We start from the raw sequence: 20,574 nt of genomic DNA on the forward strand, positions 1-20,574 counted from the left end.
TGCTTGTTCAGGAGCTTTAGCTCTAGAGTCAGACTGCTTGGGTTCAAATCCATATTGCCCACTTACTAGCTGCATGAGCTAAATAAGTTACTTCACTTTTTCAGCTCATTTCCTCATCTGAGCATGGAGATACTACTTTCCCTCATGGGGTTATTGTGGGGATTACGTGTGAAAATGTACAAGAACCATTCAGCAAGGTTCCTCACAAGAAGTAAGCACTCAGTACACGTTAGCAGTTGTTACTATGATGACGTCCCTCCACCTCAGTCCCGTAAGTGAAAAATGGGGTTTAGTAAGGCACAGAATGATGCAAGTCCAGGTGACCTTTGGCTTGAGTCGAGAATAACAAAGTGCATACAGCAGTGATTTTTTTGGTTCGGGGAGGTAGAAGTAGGTGTGTGGCTCAAATTCAAACTGCAGACTTGTCCCTCCTTCTTGGGTGAAGAATCTTCCACAGTGAATTGAAGACAGGATTATGCCACTTATGATGTGTGTTGGGAAGAAGAAAGGATGAGAAACCCTGATCTAGAGAATAGATCACAGAACCTCAGGCATTCTTCTGTGCACTTGGTTTTTTCACCACTGAGCTTTAAAAGTGGAGAACCAAGAAGAACCTGAGTGTAAACGTTAGGATTTAGGAACATAAGAAGGACATGTCCCTTAATTGAAGACCATCTTCATGCAGAGCAGAATTTTCCTCAAAAAACAGTTGTGGCAAAATGCATTTTTATATCACCTTATTAATAATTATTTTATTATTAATTTCTTCATCACAAGTACATGTAGAAAATTGAATGATGAAATTTTTCTGAACTACATAGTTATGGCCGTAGTGTTTTTATGCCTTAAAATATTCATATCTGAAGTTCCCAGTTACCTAATAGAGGACACCTATAAAAGGTCAAATGTTATGTCACTTTTCTTCCAGGTGAGCTTGACATAAAACATGCCCCAAGTAGCTGAATGTGTGGAGTACAGGCACAGTAGAGCAGTGGACATATGGAGACCATACAAGACAAAAAGTCTTTACAGATAAAAGTAGTCTCAGACGTTCATGAATGAGTGGCTTAGAAACCTTGTCTGGCTGGCCAGTCCCCATTTATGACCCGGATGTAAAGAGAAACGTGTGTGGGGCGCCTGGGTGGCTCAGTCAGTTAAGTGTCCAACTCTTGGTTTCAGCTCAGGTTATGATTTCATGGTTCATGGGTTCGAACCATGAACCCCGCAACCTGCAAGTGCGGAGCCTGCTTGGGATTCTCTCTCTCCTCCTGTCTCTGCCCCTCCCCTACTCACACACATGCTCCCTCTCTCCCTCTCTCAAAATAAGTAAACTTAAAAAGAGAGAGAGAGAAATATGTGCAGTGCTGGTAAGATGGTGGGTGAATACTGTGAAATAAAAAAATTTATACCTAAGAAATTACTTTCACCTCAGTTACATTTTTTTAAATATGTAAACATCACAATGATATTTGATTGGGTCCAACGATCACCAAAGGTGTCCATGGACAGAATTAAGTGGATCTGCATACGTGTATTACAATGTGATCAATTTTCTTTGTAGTCCTCTGCATTTTGTGCTTTTAAAAATGAGTCTTTGAGCTTCACTGGAGTGTCAAAGTGGTCTGTGGCACCAAAAAAAGGGTAGAAACCCCTATGGAAAGGATTGTGTTGACTTAAACTTTAAAATCTACATACTGGAGCATCTGGGTGACTCAGTCAGTTGACCATCCATCCAGCTTCGGCTTAGGTCATGATCTCAGGGTTCATGAGTTCAAGTCCCACTTCAGGCTCACTGCTGTCAGCACAGAGCCTGCTTCACATCCTCAGTCCTCCCCTCTGCATGCCCCACCCCCAGCTTGAGCTCTCTCAAAAATGAACATTTAAATAAATAAAATCTATATACTGTACTATTACTCTTGATAAGACAGGTAAGGTTAGAGAATATTTATATTACATGACCATAGAAGCACCATGAGTAAGAAAAAGTTACTTACATTTAAATTTCTATAACTCTGTATTTTATTTTGGTATTTTTCAAGAGGCTTCCCATATGTTAATTCATCTCCTTGGAATTTAAACTTTAAGCACAAAGAGAAATAGTTCTAAGTTGTATATGAACTAATCAACCTTACTTAATGAAGCCATTACTAATTGCAAGTATTTCCAAAATTCACCAATGTCCTTAAATTAGGCCAAAATATGAATTCATCCTTTTTTAAAAACATCTGGGTTTGAATTACTCTCCAGGTGCTCTGAGATGGCCAAAATATTTTTGCTGCTAAGCCATATGTCCAAGGCCAGACATAGGAATATATTCTTATTTTAATATCAAAATATTAGAATCAATATTCTTTTTTCTCTACCCTCCCTTCTAGGACAACTAAACTACCTCGGATCAAGCCACCAAATATGGCATATCCTTGCAGTAGTGATGTTATATTGGTGGCATCAGTCAACAGTGTATGTCATGCAGTACAGACATAGCAAGCCTTGCCCTGACTATGTTTCACATTTGTGAATTCAGGTATGGCCACCTGCTGTATTCAGTTATTAAGCAATATGTAATGGGGAGTTGTATACCCCACTGTTTCTAAGATTCACCGTAATTTTTTCTTTTTCCTCCTATTTAATATAACATGAGTACTACTTTATAAAAATGGAAAAATATACTTGGGGATCTGTAATAATAACTACTTTACAGCCCTTAAAACTACTAATTTGCTGCTTGTACAGAAAGTGAAAATTAGTTGGCATTTATAAGAAACATCTGAATAACAATGAATGTGAAACCAGTATAGAAATAGTATTTGTTTTACTTAACACCAGCTTAATTTGCTTAGGAAGGGCTCACCTCCATTATAAAATGGAGCCATCCTGTTTGATTCCTTTAATAGAAGATATTTACAGTAGTTGATCAAGTTTTAAGTGCCTAACCAAGGCGAAGGTTGCAATAGCCTATGCTTAACGTAAGCTAGGAGAGACTGGTTTTGAATAATTACTAGCCTTTAAGTATATGGTTTGTGAGAAACTGCCACTTAAAATATGATTTCCTTTAGCTATAGTCTCTCTTCTCCTTAGGAACATTGTATTTTTTGGTTTGCTAGAATAAAAACTTCAATCCTTTCCTCCCTTGAGAGAGGCTTTGAGAAGAAAAGAACTTGCATCATTTTCCATCGAATAAGAATCACATTAAAAACTGATTATATGATCAGGCAACAAATTCTGTGGTCTAATAATAACTAAGACATTATTAGCATTTAATCCTTTTAATTTTGAAGAATATTATTTAGTTCCATATAATAATTGCACTCTTGCCAGTGGATTACAGATTTTTGGTTCCAAAATTCCTGTAGAAGAATTTCACTGAATTTGCAGTCCTAAATTTCGTGATGGATGGGGGTTCCCAATTAGATGGGTGCCACTTTCAAGGCCACAGAGTCCAGATGGCCCAGTCTTGACCCTGAAATGAACCTTAAGCCTTAGAACAAAGTCATGCTGATTCCCCATTTGATGACATGATTGTTTACCTGTGCTCTAGTCTTTCCGTTTATGCATGTGTTAGCATTTTATTGACAACTCACAGTATTGATAACACTAATATTTGAGCCTGAAACATTAAGTTTACTCATCATATATACCTAAAAAATAGATCTCACTGCCCTACCATACAGCACTCTTCTTGTTCTTTGGCCTCGTCATGTATAAATTGTTCCTTAAAGCAGTCATTCACAAAAACATGCTGTTCACTGGAATATAAATTATTATTCAGATTTCTTAGTGGGTTGACAGGAGTTGCTTTGAATACTGGTGTATCTTCAGAACATTGGAATTACCAAATATCAGAAGTGTTGATTGATGGTGAAGCTTATTTCCACATTGCCACATTGCCATCTGGTATTAGGAATGTTACTTTAATGTGCCTCAGTTTATGCATCTGTAAAATTTTGTATTTCTTTTCAGTATAGTGTTTTTGGAATATAAATTCCCCATGCTAGTATCTCAGTAAGAATCTTCCCAGTAGACTAAGGGTGCTGTATTATACCCATTATGATGATGGAACACACTGCTTTGAAAATGGCTATTTTATAAGGCCACAGATTTGATCTATGTGCTAAGTGAAAGAAGACTTTAGTGTAATGATAACAGGATGTATTTTCCCTAAACCATCTCTTACGGGTTACATGATACTGATTTTAAATAGATATTTTGTCATTTTAGCCAAACAAAATACACTGAGTAGTTATACTTAAAAAGTCTAGTTATTTTAGGCCTGATACCACTTTTACTATAAAATCTTCTCAAAATAAAAACATATTGAACTGTAAGTTTCACTTTCTCTTAATTTTTAAAAAATATTTCTGGTTTTTTGTAATAGTATATGAATTATTTAACCCTTGCCATCTGAATTCATGGATAAAAAGATCATACTGTGTTTGACTTTTTTTTTTTTTGGTTTTGTTTTTTGTTTTTTGGGTTTGTTTTGTTTTGTTTTTTTCATTTAAAAGGCATACAGGTCTGACTGTAGGGAGAAGTATACCATGTAAACCTTTCATCTTTTTATGAAAATGTTAAATACTGTAAGAAATCTATCCTCTCTCATTTTCATCTTTACTATGATATATTTATTATAAAGTAGGGAATGAGTGTGGATTGCTGTCAACTAATAAACACTTCTGTATGTCAGCATTTATTGACCACCTACTGTGTGCATATCACTACTGGCAAAATTTTTAAGACATTGCTAACATTAAAGAATAACTATTTAAAAATTGTCTCCAAATCTGAGCCTTGTAATAATGTATATTTAAGTTATTTTTGTTTTTATAGATTTATTAAAATAAGATTAAAAATACACAATTCAGCTATCGTACTAAAAGGCTGGCTTTAATTTTACAGTGTGTAAACTATAAAAGCTCTTTACCTACAGACTTTACAAGTACATTTTAAAATTATCCATGGCTGTTTTAAATTGTCTATAGTGATTTATAAGGTTGTAGTTGATAATTTGAGGCAATTATCTTTCTATATAAAGCCATTTTCAAAAGATAGTGCTTGTCTTTTTTGTTATGACACTGAGTGCAATTCAGTAAGCTGCATGGCAAAATATGTATTATGTAAATAAACTGGGTTTACTAAATATATTAAGTGCTGCCTGTCATTCTTTATAATACATAACAGCTTCAAAATCATATTTTAGAATCAGGGATGAAGAATTCAGGGACTGTCACATCTTATGGCATCCCACCTGGACAAAGTAACCGATTTGAAGATTGTGACTGACTGGCATAAAGGTGTGCAACTCCATTTGGCAGGTACCTACCTGGAGATATCTTTGCCCTGTACTAAACATGAAGAGGCAAAGTCTACACTTCTGGATCCCTGCCAGTTGCTGAGCTGAGTAGGTCTGTATCCACCTGAAGTCATCATTCTGGGTAATCCCGTGCCTGCCAAAATGTGTGAAGAATCAGCTCAGCCACCAGGGAAGGGACACAATTCTTTTATATGCATTATCACAATTACTATGTTTGTATTAAAAAGAGGTACAGATGCCACTGGATACCAGTGTCCCCCAAAATTCTGTACCAGAGTTCTGAGGAGGTGGTGAGATAAGGAGCCAAAACTGCAACTACCTTTAAGGAAACACTTTCACGAGGGAGAGCTACCAGCAGCAGGGGTCTCTTGTGAAAAGTGAAAATTCCATCCATGGAGGACAGGAATGCTATTGTCACCAAAGCTCTAGTGCTGCTTTATATGTCTGGGATCAAAAACACTACAGAACGTGCATGTAATTTCAATAGTGCCAATCACCTGAAGCAAAAGCAAACTATTTTTAAATGTGCAATGTAAAACTCGTGCCTTCAATATGAGAATAATTACCTGCATCCCACACACGATGCCAGAGCTGGACTTCCTTAAAAAGGGATAAGCTATTCAAAATAAATAGCTCTAATTGCAGCATAGACTTTTCTCTAAAGCAGTTAACTATAACTGAATTTGAACAGTAGTACAATCCACACTATGTGCCATTTATTAAAAAGACACAAAGCCCTTATTTTTCCACATAACTTTAGATAAATCTCACTACATCCAAAAAAGCTCATAATAAAATGAATCTTTCCACAAGCCACCAATCTAAAGACTATGGAATAATATGTAAGATAATGTGATCTTAACACCAAACTTAGTCCACCAATCCAATAAATAGGTTTTCTCTTTAACATGCCAGTCTCTTTTCTGATCAAGGATTACAGTATCTTATTTAACCAAAGAGTTTTTAAGTTCTATATGTTACCAGTTTCTAAGGAGCTTAAGTAAATTATACATAATGCAAAAACAATGTCAGACATTCAAAAGCTACTTCAAAGTCATGTTTTTGCCTTACCTTCATTATAATTATCAGTAATTGTAATGCCTGAACAAATTGTGCTATGTGGTGTTTTTGCTGCAAAAATGCTAGGTCACAACAGGTTTTCTTAAATCCTACACTGTGAGCTTTACCCTAAGGATTGAGATCTAATCCTTTTTCCCTTTTCTATTCTACTAGCTGGAGCATAATAGGTGCTTAATGTCTGTAGTGTGAATAAAAGAAAACTGAATAGAAGTTTACATCCAAAACATTTACGACAAACAATGAAAAACGCCAAAGTCACTAATTATAAAGAATATGCAATCCATTTGGGATTTATTGCATTTAAAGAAAGCAGATTATTAAAACAATAGGTATGATAAATACAGTAAGAAAATAATTTTAAATTTCAAACAAAACAAAGTGAATGAGGGACAGAATTCAGTCAATAAGAATAAGCAATGTAAAGGCAACAAAGCAGTAAAATCAGTTAGTGCTTAATTAGATGTAGAAAAGAAAAAAAAAAAAAAAAGCAACTGATTCTATCTCAGTTTCCCAGCTATATCTGAGGATTGAAGTTACTTTAGAAAGTATGTTTGGTAACAATTAGAAATATAATAAACACATAAATCAGGTTTATTAAAGTTATTTGCTTAGTGGTACATCAAAGGCTTCAGAAAATTCAAGTTTAACAAAAAATGGAAGTGTAATCAAAGAAAGTGCACTTAAAGCTGTTTGCCAGCAATTTAAAAAGTAGCTTACTATTACTATAACACTTACTATTAGATGACCTTTCCATCACAAAAAGAGCATAGTAATATAAACAATTCTTTCAAAAGTAGCACAATAGATTTTTAAATTAAAAAAAAAAAAAAAACCCAAATGATGACCCTTTGCATTTTCCTCTGCCTACCTCCTTCGTTTAGTGGCTTTTGTAAAACACCTCCCTAGGAGTGAATGTTCTTGTATTAATGATTGTGGTTGCAATTCCATTTAAAATGAGAAATTCACATTAACTCCACAGCAGAGAGATGTGACATGTGCATGCGTGTGTATATATTTTTTTCAATATATAAACACCTCCATGTATAAAAGTTTTCAAACATTTGTTATTCTCACAGTAGATATGTCAGTTCAGTATGAGACCTAAAAATGATGAGGAATTTGGCTAAAAGGAAGAAAAAGTGTACTGTATATTCTACACGTATTAAGACAAATGTACCCAAACTCCTCAGAACTAGTGATATTAATACCTGTGTACCTTCTAGCAATGCTTAAATGAAGTACCCAAACCTAAAATAAACGAAGCAGAGTGGCCGAATAGTAAGAAAACTGCTCTGCCTGATGCGCAGCAGAGTGGGCTCCACCTTACTATTTACGGCCAGCAGTATGACGACAATCTATCACTGCTAAACACTAAACAGAGTGGGATCAGAAGGTGTGTCTATCTACAATTCCAAATAATGTCCTTACTGTGCCCACACATACACACACAAACACACACACACACGCACGTGCGCGCAGGGATGGGGTGGGTCAGTCGGAGAATTACACAATTTCCCAATTGATACTTCTGAATAAATATTGTAGTCAGTTAAATTTTCATCCAGCCTATACCCTTTCCTCCTCCACCTAATACACCAAGCAACTTATGTGTCTCAGCAGATACATTCTTTAAAGCCATAAAAGCTGATCTTTTTTAACACTAACATTGTGCTGAAGTCATATTAAAATAATTAAGCAAATGGTCCACTTTTAAAACGATTATTCAAAATCAACAAGCATTATTAAAGCTGTTAGGACAGAAGTAACTTTGGCCTCAGATTTTTGCTAGCTTCACAATTTACTTCCCTTAGTGATGTTCAAGTATTACAGGTTTAGTTATGACTATTTTACATACAAAAGAAGCACAGAGGACACCTGATTAATAACAGGAAAATAATTTCAACTTTCCTTTTTTTAAACAAGAATTGGACCATCCCAAACATTTACTGAATGCTGTGTCCCAGGTATATGTGTTAGGCTCTTTGACATACCTTGGGAGCTCCATTCGCAGAATTCTCATAAGGGAATTACCTGGGCATCACTATGTGGAGTGACCTATATCCTAACGGTAGTGGGAGGACGTGATGGAAAACGGAAAATAACCCTAATCCTGTACTCCTTGGGAAAATGCCTTTACTTTGGCACAAAGGAATCTCCCCATTTCTATCCCATCGGGTCCCCTATTGAATCCTGTTGTTTCCTCTGAGCTGTCATCTCAAAAGAGGAAAGTCACTGGGCCCTGATATAATAAACATAAGAATGGAAAAATTTTAAACAATGTCACAATTGTTTCCTTAGAATTTATCCAATTTTATAAGCCCCAAGTGTCTACATCAGTGTCCAGATCACTTAAAATTATTCAGTGTATCGAAAAGCAAGTGTAAGCAAGGCCTCAATATCAGACAGAAGTATTTCATGGTTACATCCCAAGGAGACTACATTAATTCATCCACTACCCCCTTTTAAATTATGAAACTCATTATAAGGTCTAGCAGAGACCAAGGCCAAAGACTAAAATAGTCAAAGCATACTGTGTACACATCAACCAACAAATTTTCATAAAAAAATTCTTCTGTTTGATACAAACCTACTGTAGTTCATGAATTTACTACGTGTAATCATCAACTCTTCACTTTTAAAAGAAAGTATCACTTGAGTCTACTTTGTAAAGTTTTGAAAAACATCTACTTGAGCATTTGCATTAGCAGTATTAATCAACCTGAGAATCAGGGGGAAAAAAAAAGGTGCAAACATAATATTTGCCTTTGGCACAAGGACAAGTAATTGGTGCAGGTGGGGCTCTAAAAATACAACTCTTAAGCAGTAATATAATGCTTGGTCTGCCTCTGCTACATGGAGATTCACATATTGCTTCCCTGTTTGTCCACAAATTTATATCTGATTTAAAAAAAAATAAAAAATGAATATAGTTACATACATACTTTGCTTCCCTCCAAGTTTAGAACTGAGAAAACAGACAAACAGCTCATCCCATTTGGGGTACTAGAATTAAGATAAGATTACTCATTTAATTGGGTTCAAAGAAAGCTCATTCAAAATACAGCAATCAAGGAGAGTGCCGGTTAATAAGAGTTTCCACTCCTTTTTGTAAATAGCTTTAACGGTTCTAGAAACTTGTAGATGTTGATAGGGAAGGCCAGTTCATTATAACTTAAAAGAGCTGGAGACACAGGAAGCACAGATACTGTATTCACAGTAATTCATATAGTAATTTCTATCTTCTTAAACAATTTCTATAAAATGTCAAGTTTCTAATTAGGATTTGTGGTGAGGAAAAAAAAAAAAAAAAGGCAATTTGGTAGCTGTGTTTTCACCAGAGACACATCAACTAGCAGAACTGAGAGGCTAGCTCCTCCTCGTCTAATACCGTCTAGCCACTTTAAGATCTTGTGTACTAGTGCAGAGGTACTTACAGCAGGATGCGGGCGTCCTGCCTATAAGGCTTCATGGGTTTCACTGTTCCGTGCACTTCATTAAAACTACTCCACCCTCCCAACCTACCTAGAAAATTGTTGCTCACGACTTGGGGACTATTTGGTGAAGGTGGTAATTTAATAAAGTACATTATTAAATGCAACATGATTTTTACGCCGTAAACGTCTTAAAAACTCAGGGTTTCAGCTACATAATTTTTTCCTCAAGTAAAATTTCACTACAACCCTTGTCCTCACTCCCCGTTTTTCCAACAATCTGCTTTATTAAGGACATGACAGTAAAAGTTGTGAACAAGAAGCCATTCAAAAAGAATTATCAAGTGTTCCTGAAGTAGGTTTTTTCTCTCTTCTGTATCGTTTTCTTTTACATTTTCCACACGTCAGCTACTACTCTTTAGTTTGTGTTCTAGGCTTCTGTATAGATATTCCATTATTAATGGCACTTGTTTTTTTAAAAGGAAACAGTTTTAGGCACAACAGTTACTTCTGGCTCTGCTCTTTGAGAAAGGTGTAAAGACTGAAATTTCTGCTCTCTCCAGATAATAACTTTCCAATTCTTGAGGAGAACCAGAGTTTGTTTTTACTGTGTGGAAATCAGAAGAGACCTTTAAAAAATCCACAAATGCAACCTATGTATGTACAAATAACCTTAGTTTTAAATGCTGGATCCTGACATGAGCCTGGGAAATGAACACACAAGTGACATCCTGTTATAAAAATAATGCCACCCCTTTCCAGTCCCTTTTCAGTGGCTCCACAACTGGAAAGGCGGCACGTTCTTCCCCTGGATGTCTGTGCAGTCACGTCTGGTGGCCAAAACCCGGGGTAGAGCTAACAGTTGAGCTCCTCCTTCTCCTGTGTGGAAGAGATGGGAAGTCACTACCCTGTGGAGATGCTTCCTTTTACTATTTGGTTTATTTAAAAATCACCTATTCTGATTGACCTGTAAGAATGAATGATATAAAGAGCTATACAAATAAATTTTCTTTCAAATTCATAAAACTATTCATACTTTTTTGAAACAGGAGTTAATGCCAAGAGTCCGTCGGAAGTATCTACTGTTTAGAAGGAAATGGAGCAGCACCAAAGGGGTCTAATTCAACTGACTGGGACTGTTGGGACTGATGTGAAGCGATGCTTTGCACCACAAGTTCTGTAAAGGGCACGGCACCAAAATCATCCATTTTCAACGCGTCTGCGCTATGGAATGAGCCATGCAGAGAACTCGGTCGTGGCCGCCCAGGCAGGACGGGGTTGTGGTCGGCACGGATGTCACTCAGGCCCTGATGTGGAGGGTGCCATGGCAGATCTGGAGGATGGAAGGGCTTGGCACCAAAGGGGTCCAACAGATTCTCCTCGGGTTGCAGGCCGTTCCCTCTGTCTCTCCCGTCGGTCAGTGCAACACTAATGTTCTCCTTGGAGTCCGAGATGGTTAAAAATTCATTGCTGCTTTGAGAGTCTCGGCGGCCCACCTTTTTGTGCCTGCGAGCCCTCTCTGGAGTGCGGTAGGTAGGCTTCACAGTCTTCTTTGTGCTGGTTGGCGTGCCATGATGCCGCTTCCCGTTACTTTTGGACAGATCCTGCTTGGTGCGCCTTTGGCGAGAAGACAGTTTCTGTAAGCTCCGCTGTTTGACTTTCTGCTGTTGACTCCCAGTTATTTCCTCAAAGGGCACAAGCCCAAAAAGGTCCTCGCTGCTGTCACTTTTACTTGTTGATGTGGGAAAAGGCTGAAATGGAGTGGAGCCAAATATATCTACACTTTTGGGGCCACCAGGGAGAGCATGTGCCTCAGGACCCACTCCATGGCAGTCTTGTACACTGACCTTCTTGCTAAAGGGTGCCTTTGTGAATACGTCAAATTCCTCCTGCTCTAGACCCACAGCAGGACACAGGGTCTGCTGACAGAAGTTCTTTTCATTCTCTCCTTGGTGAGGCTGCTGAGGACGCACCGCGAAGAAGGGGACAGCGCCGAACACATCAAATTCCAGTTTGGGAGCCTCCACTCCAACATCGGAGGGTAACCGGGTTGGGGTGAGAAGTGTGTCAGTGGGACCTGGTGCTGATCCACTGCCAGATTTTTCTCTGTAGACAGGGCTCACATCACTGTATTTCACTTTGGCCTGCTCATAATCAGAATCAGAGCTATGTTTCTCTTCTTCCTCGTCTTCAGAATCCATGAGGAGAGGCCTGTGGCCCAGATTTTCTGGTTCAGTATCATCGTCATTAAAATCTCCCTGCTCTCCCTGAAGAACTTCCTCATCCTCCTGTTCCTCCTCTTCACTGCTCTTGGGAGAAGGAGGATCTGACTCAAAATCACTTTCAGACTCATCATTCCGCTTTTGCACTTGACCCTGTACCAGTGAATTCTCTGAGGTTTTCTTTCCAGTCCGGTGGTCTTTAGATACTGGACTTGCTTTTCTATTCTTGATAGGGTTTGCAGAACTGTTTTCTTGATTCGTAGATGAATGTTCAGTTTTCTTTTCTGGAGAACCTGCAGGTTCAAAGAAAAATTATTATAGCTTTCTAGTACATTTCAAGAACCATTTGCACTTAACAGTATGCACTAACACGAGGCATTACAAATCCCTCATACCAGTTCGCTTAGAGGAAGAAATAGCATCAATTCTTTGGTCATTAGGCTTAGGGAATGCACTTGTCCTCAACTAGATGGTTAAGTCCTCTAGTGCAGAGAGATTTCCTGGTCTCTGTACCCTACACACCACCTACTCATAGGCCCTCAATGCCAGCTAAGTTTTAGTTACAGTACCCAAAGAGGACTCTGAATATAGAACACAGACCAATTTTCTTCACCTTCAAAATAAGATTATTCAACGAATCGCCTCTACTCAGAATCCCACATTTACCTGCTTGTACTTCTACTCCATTATAAAATTTTCCCATTATAAAATTTTCCCAAAAAAGATCAACAAGCATGAATAGCTTGTCTGCTCAGTTAGATGTTTCACTGGAATTTTTTAAATTAGCATTCTGGTTTCCTTATAAACGAGTATCTTATTAGATAGGCTAACATGAGTGCATCCCCACAATCTGATCAAAGCCAAGGACTGGGTACTGAACTGAGTGAGAGTATACTAAGGACACCTGCCTTCTCAAGATGACCTATATTCCTTTAACTATCATATCTTTACTACTAAACATTACACTAAAAGCATGCTATCTTAAAAAAAAAAAAACTATCAGTATGTTCACTGTATGACGGGTAGTGAAACTGCATCAAATAAATATAGTGCTTTACAATTTCAATGTCTGGTATATAACAAAGGGTGTATTTGTTACATGAAAATATAATGCCCTCCCAATACAGTAGTGTATTTAATGGATTTTCCAGAGGGAGGGATCAATCTGAACTGATGCGACCACATAACCAATCATCCCTTCCCTTCCTTTGACTAAGATCAGATATTTTCAAAATAATTAGGGTTGGAAGTATAGTCTGTAGCCAAGAAAACTAATCAACTTACAATGGAAGGACCATTACTCTCCTGTTACTAACATGGTCCCTATGGTATATGACACCTCTGAGTTCTTACCTTCTCTTTGAAAGTCAGCACCGTTATCTTCCCACCTCTCTAACTGTTCCTTCTTGGTCATATTTGTAGAGACTTCTCTTTCACTAACATCTCTGTATACATGTATGTTCCCCAGGATTCTGTCCTCGGCTTTTTTCCTCTGCGTGTCTTCCCATGGTCTTAAATAGTTGTATGTTAATTGCCACATACACCATCATGACTGAATCTCTAATAGTGACCATGAATACTCAGTCATCTAATAGTTAGGAATATGTATCGTACCATTACTTCAAATTCAATAATTCAAAAGAGATATCTTTCCTCTTAAAATGTGCTCCTCACCCTTCCCTCTGAATTAATGAACAATACTTCTGTCAACTAGTTCTGTAAATCAGCAAAAATCTGGAAATCATCTTCCTTCCTCACCAGTGTTTTTAAATTCTCTTATATCTGTTCCTTCCTCTTCCTCTGCCAGTTGTCTATTTCATTTCCTCTATCCTTGTCTGTCTCCAGTACCATGTCCATCAGACCGCTCCTCTCCAGTGCCACCACAATGACTTTTCTGAAACATTACATAGCTCAGCTTAAAACTGTTCAGGGGCTCTCTGAAGTCCCAACCCTTAGCCCAGCACAGGGTGTCCTTCTCAATCTGGATTCTGTCCTACCACATCTTTAGCCTCAGACCCTGATGTATTCTTCATGGGTATTCTTCATTATTGCCACACCCAGCTTGTCCCTACTCAAACTCAGGAACAGATTCAAATTTTTAAAAAGTTTTTGGGATATCTTGCTATCCAACCTCTTAATGTTTGCTATCAGAAACTGCGGAACCTAATAGATTTGGGTTTCCTGCTGTTTTAACATCTCATACAACCTCTTGGTAAAAACATCCTTCTAGTTTCCTGCTCCTATCTGACTTGCCTAGTGGTCCTGGCTATATTCCATGCCAGAGCCCTTCAAAGACACCCCTTGAAAAATACCCATATTTGGGGGTCCTAATGAACTCAGTACAAGCCTAAATTGTAGCAGCTACTGTACTGTATTATAATTATTGGTTTACTTGTCTGTTTTCCCTACTTGATTATGAGCTCTTAGACACAGTCCTATTTATCATTTACCTCATTTATCATTCCTTTCTACCCTAGCAAGTGTTGAATCAATATTTGTTGAATGAAACAATAAGTGACTACTCTGAGCTCATAGCTATAGACACATACTCAGTATACTCAGAATACAATAAAGAAAGTAACATAAAAAAAAAATGAACTCTTTACATTCAGTCACTGCATTTTTAATTTAACAATACATTTTTATAGGGCACTTTCCTACATGCTATATGCTGATCATACATTAATGAATAAAATAAGTACAGTCTCTGCCTTCAAGAGTTTATAATCAAGTGTGGGAGAGTATAAATAAACAAATTGTGATGGGATCTCTGAAATAACAGAGCAGTGGTGCAAGTCATGGGGAGGGGGGAGGGGGGAGGGATACATAAACTTACAGTCAGCAAAGCTTCCCCTAAGGAGGATGGTTAGGACTGAACAGTGAAAATGAGCCAGCTATGCAAAGGACAGGCAAAAAGCTCTCCTAGGAAAAGCTATGGCATGTGTGAAGGCCAATGCAGAAAGAAGTTGGCATGTTTGGGGAACTGAAAATAGGTCAGTGTAGCTGGAGTACAGTGGCAAGACTACCATACAAGATGAGGTAGGAAAGAGAGGGGAAGGACCAACCTGTGAACGTCCCTTTAAGGCCATTATAAGGAGTCTGGATTTTGTGCTAAGTTCAGTGTGTAATAGGGAAGCCATTACAAGGCTTTATTTAAAATGGGTGTCATGTTCAGATTTATATTTGAAACATAACTGACCACTGGGTAGAAAAAAAGGCTGAAGAGAGAGGTATAAAAGTGAGGAGATCAGGGAAGAGGAAACTGTAGAAATAAAGCCAGAGATTCTGGTGGCCTGGATGGCAGTGGGGGCCGGGCAAGTAGAAGTGAATTAGAGATTGAGGAGGGAAACTCTGGAAGGATGGTAGCGCCATTAATGCAGACAGAAGAGTGAGTAAAGAATAAGTTGGAAAGTAGAGGAAGATTTCAAGAATTTAGTTTTGGGGTGCCTGCGTGGCTCAGTCGGTTGAGTGTCCGACTTCGGCTCAGGTCATGATCTCGCGGTTCATGAGTTCGAGCCCCGCATCGGGGTCTGTGCTGATAGCTCAGAGCCTGGAGCCTGCTTCGGATTCTGTGTCTTCCTCTCTCTCCACCCCTCCCCCACTCATGCTCTGTCCCTGTCTCAGAAATAAATAAACATTAAAAAATTTTTTTCTTTTTTTTAAATTTAGTTTTGAACACAAAGTTTGAGTTACCTGTGAAGCATTTAAGTACCATGGTTAGTTTTTGACTGGAGACGAGATTTGGGAGTCCTCACCTCCAGAGGGGTAAGTAGAGAGGGTTACAAGTCTGAAGGAAATCATTTAGGAAGTGAGTACAAAGCAGGAAAAGGGGACCCAACACTGAGCCTTCAGGTCTAATACATTTGGAGGTAAGCAGAGGAACCTACAAAGCTACATGCAGAGTACGGAGAGAAGGACCCAAAACCAGGTGAGCGCAATGTCACAGAAGCCAAGAGAGGAGTGCTTCCGGAGACAGAGTAGACACCTGGGCTGGGTGAGGCAGAGAGCTGCAATGAACTGAGGACAGACAAAGGCCACTGGCTCTGCTGGCACATGCACTTTGTCGGCAACCTTAAAGTGAGGAGTAGGGCTGAGGAGGAGGGGGAAAGAAGACACGGAGAATTCCATCAGGTTCTACTTAAGTATAATAATCTTCATCCATTATTCATCTGCCAGTTCTATGGAACAAGCCAAGAGCTAAATGTTGTATCTTTACAAATTTATAATAGGCTTATCTTAGATCCTAAGAGATTAAAACCAAATCAAATGCAGATTCTCAAGTTTGACTTCTCCACAGAGCTTACTTCTGACATTAAAAACAAAGATTACTTTTAGATTAGCTGTAGAATTCATTTTCATGAATTTTTATTCAAAAGCAAAAAATGTAACAGCAAAGATTTATAATCATTCCTCGCTTTGGGACAGTTCCTCTAAGATACAGTTTAACTTACTACCTCAAGTTCCTTACCCATCCAGAGAGAGCCACAATGTGTACCCCCTCATGCCTGCTCATGGACACCTCCAGCAACACTCCAGAATGCTTCCTAAAGTATATTCTGCAGAACGTTACTCCTATATAAGAACTAAACAGCTCTGTGGTCCCAGGTACCTGAGTTTATAAAATGCTACACTATATAATGTGCCTCCACTTGGAAAATGCTCATTAAGGGTGCTGATAAGTCCTATGCAAAAGAATCTGCTTAATCTTATGAAACCAGGATTTCCCAAATTTGCTTCACTACAAACACTTGTATTCACAAGTAACACTATTAACTTCATAAACAATTTTGCAAAATGCACTCTGAGAAAATACTACTTCTACAATTTCTCTGGGAAATTCCATTTCTAGGGCACAGAGTGTCATTCCTAAAGATTTTCTGGAAAATTTAACGAGGACAATTTACAAAATTTAAAAGGACAGAGTCCTTTGATTGACCTTTTTTTGGGCAGTTTATTTATTTTTGAGAGAGAGAGAAAGAGAACGCACGAGTGGGGGAGGGACAGAGAAACAGACAGAGACGGAGACACAGAGTCTGAGCTGTCAGCACAGAGCCTGACGCAGGGCTTGAAGCCACAAACCGTGAGATCAAGACCTGAGCCAAAGTCAGATGTCCAACCGAGCCACCCAGGCGCCCCAACTTTATTTTTGCTATTCTTCTATTTTAATCCCAGTCTTCTAAATTAACTGTTTTCCTTTACCCAACTGGCCACTAGTGCTTTCCAAAACACAACTGTCACTTCCTACTCATTCTGTCTGCACTGTCCGCTTCTCAAAGTTGTATTCACAGAGATACAGATTTCTTGGTAATAAAGTGCTATATAGATCTATTTTTTTAGATTGTCAGTGTGAATATAAATTTGTGGGGCTTTTCATTTACCATTTTAAATGCATCTTTACAGGTATCAATATAGTCACTACTAATTCTGAAGCATAAAATATTGTATAGAGAACATTTTAAGATTTAACATTTACCTATGGAACTTTTGGGTTGTTTCTAGCTTTTCAGCATTTCAAATAGAACAATGATCATGCATTTTTTCCTTGAGAGGGAAAAAAAAAAAAAAAAAGGACATTCTCCTCTCAATTTCACTTTATGGATTTACTGTTACTCCCTCATTATACATAATCAATACACAACTAATAAAGTTAACCCAGTGACAATCTCTGACAAGATCATAGCTAAATACTCTAGTCTGTACCTTCACACATGAGAAAATATATAAATTATCATATTACAAGAGAGTAATATGACAATAATAGGTTCTTCTTCTTAGGACTGTTGTAAAGAAAAGACTGAAGAATGCCCAACACAAAATGAACACTCCATAGTAAACTATCACCACCACCTCCAGAACAAGGCTACATTCAAATACCTCATCCACCACATTCCAACCTTCTAGCATCTTTTCTGGACTCAGTGCTTGACAGTGAAACTAAACACAAGGGAGGTGGAGATAAGTGCAATTCTATGGCTAATTCAAGAAGAGTTAAGGCCCACTTTAGAAATGGCCAGAAAAGGGGCACCTGACTGGCTTAGTGGGGAGAGCACATGACTCTTGATCTCAGGGTCATGAGTTCAACCCCCACACCAGGTGTAGAGATTACTTTTAAAAAAATGGCCAAAAAAAATAAGGCAAACAAATGTATATCCACACACAAGGGTGCATACCGAATCCTGGAAACTATATCCCTGATTTTTAAATAGCTGTAGTTGGGTACATCATATAAGAATTTGAAAAAACTGCTTTCAAAAAGACCAAGAAAAGTCACACACAACGATCTATGTATACCATCTTTGTGGTTTCAGATTACATCCCTGAAGAGTATGGGCAACTGGGGAAGTTTTCTGTTGTTATAAACAGACTGGTTTTATTTCTTTACTGGTCTCCCCTTTATAATACTAAAAATAAACAAGGATATTTATCCAAATTCCTTTTTCTCCCACATTCTCACAAGAGAATCATACGCAGCATACTAAGAGCAACGTAAATGTTAAGCATCATAAAAACACAATTTAAACACATGCGGTCATCTTCCCCCAGCACCACCTACTCAGGAAAAGTTAAAATCCAGGCTGGAAGTTACAGCAATCCTAAATAAGGCTTCACTTTCTGCAGTAAAACTGACCTACTTCATCGTCCCCTCTTCACTGTGAAACTATACACGAACTGAGAAAGAAATGGGAATTATACAAAATTAAAAATTATTTCAATATATTCTAAGGATTTAGTCCTACTCCATAGGCACAAAAGATAGTGAAAATAATTACTACCAGATGTAAAGTTGGTTATCAACTGTACAATATATAATACTTTAAAATGTGACTTCATAGCTAGGTGCCATCAACTGTTAAAATCTATTTCTTTGCCTAAACATATTCTTGTAATGAAACAAAAAGAATTCAGATATTCCTACTGTTTGCTCCCAAGGCCAGATTGCATCTTCCAGTAACAATATTCCACATGTGATTCCAGCAATATTCCAGCAAATATTCCACATGTGATTTACTATGAAATTTAAATCGGGATTATTTCACTGCTTAATTTCCCAAAAGCATAGCCTAAATATGTTTCCTTATAATCCAATATATCCTAAATCCTAATAATCCCTATATTTGTAGAGATGTGTATTATTAACATTAAAAAAATGGCTGTTTTTCAAGCGGGTGGAAGGGGAGCTATAGTATTTAGAATAAGCACTAGGAACATGTAGTTAAAGCATAAACAAATCTCTAATATGTGCCCAGGATCATACCTCAGTTACCTTTTTCTATTAATTGATTTTGGTAAAATACTGTAAATTTTCTCAAAAGAGAACATTGACCAACTTTTATTTTTGGCTCTAAGTAGGGCTTTCTTCTCAAGCTAAAAAAAGTAGAATATTTTGATGGCTTCTGGTCAGGATATTATTTCTGCTTTGTGTCTTTGAAATACAAACTATAAAAATTACAGCTTTTTGAGTGATCCTTATCTTTTGAGGTTGGTCTGATTGCTGCAAACAGCCAGAATCCAATCAGAGCCAAATCCTGAAAATGAAGGGAATGACTAAGATGGTGTAGATCTGGATACATTATTAAGAACAGCCATAAAGGGTTATGAAGTCTTAAATTCTCTTGTATGTCACATAAATGGTCTCTCAGGGAAATTCCAAGTAAAGTGTTGGGAAAAAAAGGTACAACAATGGAAATCACTAAAGTGTCAAGAGAATTAGTACTTATTTACACGCAAAATTCTGCTGATTAAAGTTATTCTCACTCGCTACTATACATCATATACAATTTTAAGATAACAGTTCAGAGCTAACTAAAACAGTGCTTCAATTATTCAGTACTGTCCGTAAAAAGCATTTACTAAATATCTAAATACCCAATGGACCATTTGGTAACTATTTACATAAAAATATATAGCATACTTCCCTTCCTTCACTGGCAGAGGATACGAAATGAAAGTGTCCTTTGATGACTTGGAACCCTGCATTCCTGTCTAACTCTCCATCTGTAAAGTAGGGAAAGCAATCGTACTTGCTTTGGAGAGTTGCAGCAAGGATTAAAGTGTGAACACCAGGTGAAGTGCATACAACACCACTGGCGTGTTGTAATCCAAAGGGCTGGATTATTATTGCTGATGTAGAACGCCATCATTTTATGATTATTTATGGGGCCTGCCATATGCTTCCACTGGTACTGAGAAATTAATCAGAGAGGATGGTAACTAATACCATCAAGTGCACAAATGCTGTGCCAAGGGTTTTTCATAGCCTCTCTTAACGCCCCACCATTAGGCTCCCACAACATTAGTGTAAACGTGCTTTTGTAAGGCTTGCTATGATCTTTCCCCTTCAACCTTATTAACTACATCTTCAGAAATGTTCCCTTGATCTCTCCATGTCAGATCATTGTCACAACTTCCTACCATTTCAAAGATATTATTACTATCCAGTGCTCATGACTTGGCTTTTCCCTTTTCTCTTTCCATATCTTTCTTTTGGTGACCTTAATCCTATTTCATAGCTTCAACTATATCTTAAAAC

At 37.8% G+C, this 20,574-nt stretch overlaps 2 protein-coding genes across 11 annotated transcripts in view; one reads left to right on the forward strand and one right to left on the reverse strand.

Annotated features, from left to right (window-relative positions):
* The window catches only part of PAQR3 (progestin and adipoQ receptor family member 3), a 29,446-nt gene extending 16,336 nt beyond the window's left edge, over nt 1–13,110 (forward strand). For 2 of the 6 annotated variants that reach the window (XM_045473634.1, XM_045473639.1), the window contains one exon: nt 2,376–5,141. In XM_045473634.1, coding sequence (XP_045329590.1) covers nt 2,376–2,518 — 143 coding nt within the window. In that variant the 3' untranslated portion in view covers nt 2,519–5,141. Of the gene's footprint in view, nt 1–104; nt 272–2,375; nt 5,142–5,197; nt 5,403–10,871 lie in introns of those variants that run through there. The other 4 variants (XM_045473638.1, XM_045473635.1, XM_045473636.1 and 1 more) reach the window with 4 other exon arrangements.
* The window catches only part of BMP2K (BMP2 inducible kinase), a 130,993-nt gene continuing 117,072 nt past the window's right edge, over nt 6,654–20,574 (reverse strand). For 4 of the 5 annotated variants that reach the window (XM_045473633.1, XM_045473631.1, XM_045473632.1 and 1 more), the window contains one exon: nt 6,654–12,337. In XM_045473633.1, the coding sequence (XP_045329589.1) occupies nt 10,902–12,337 (1,436 nt within the window). In that variant the 3' untranslated portion in view covers nt 6,654–10,901. The remainder of the gene's footprint in view (nt 12,338–20,574) is intronic. The other variant, XM_045473630.1, reaches the window with a different exon arrangement.

The sequence above is a fragment of the Leopardus geoffroyi genome, chromosome B1 (assembly GCF_018350155.1).
Source record: "Leopardus geoffroyi isolate Oge1 chromosome B1, O.geoffroyi_Oge1_pat1.0, whole genome shotgun sequence".
NCBI classification, from domain to species: Eukaryota; Metazoa; Chordata; class Mammalia; order Carnivora; family Felidae; genus Leopardus; species Leopardus geoffroyi.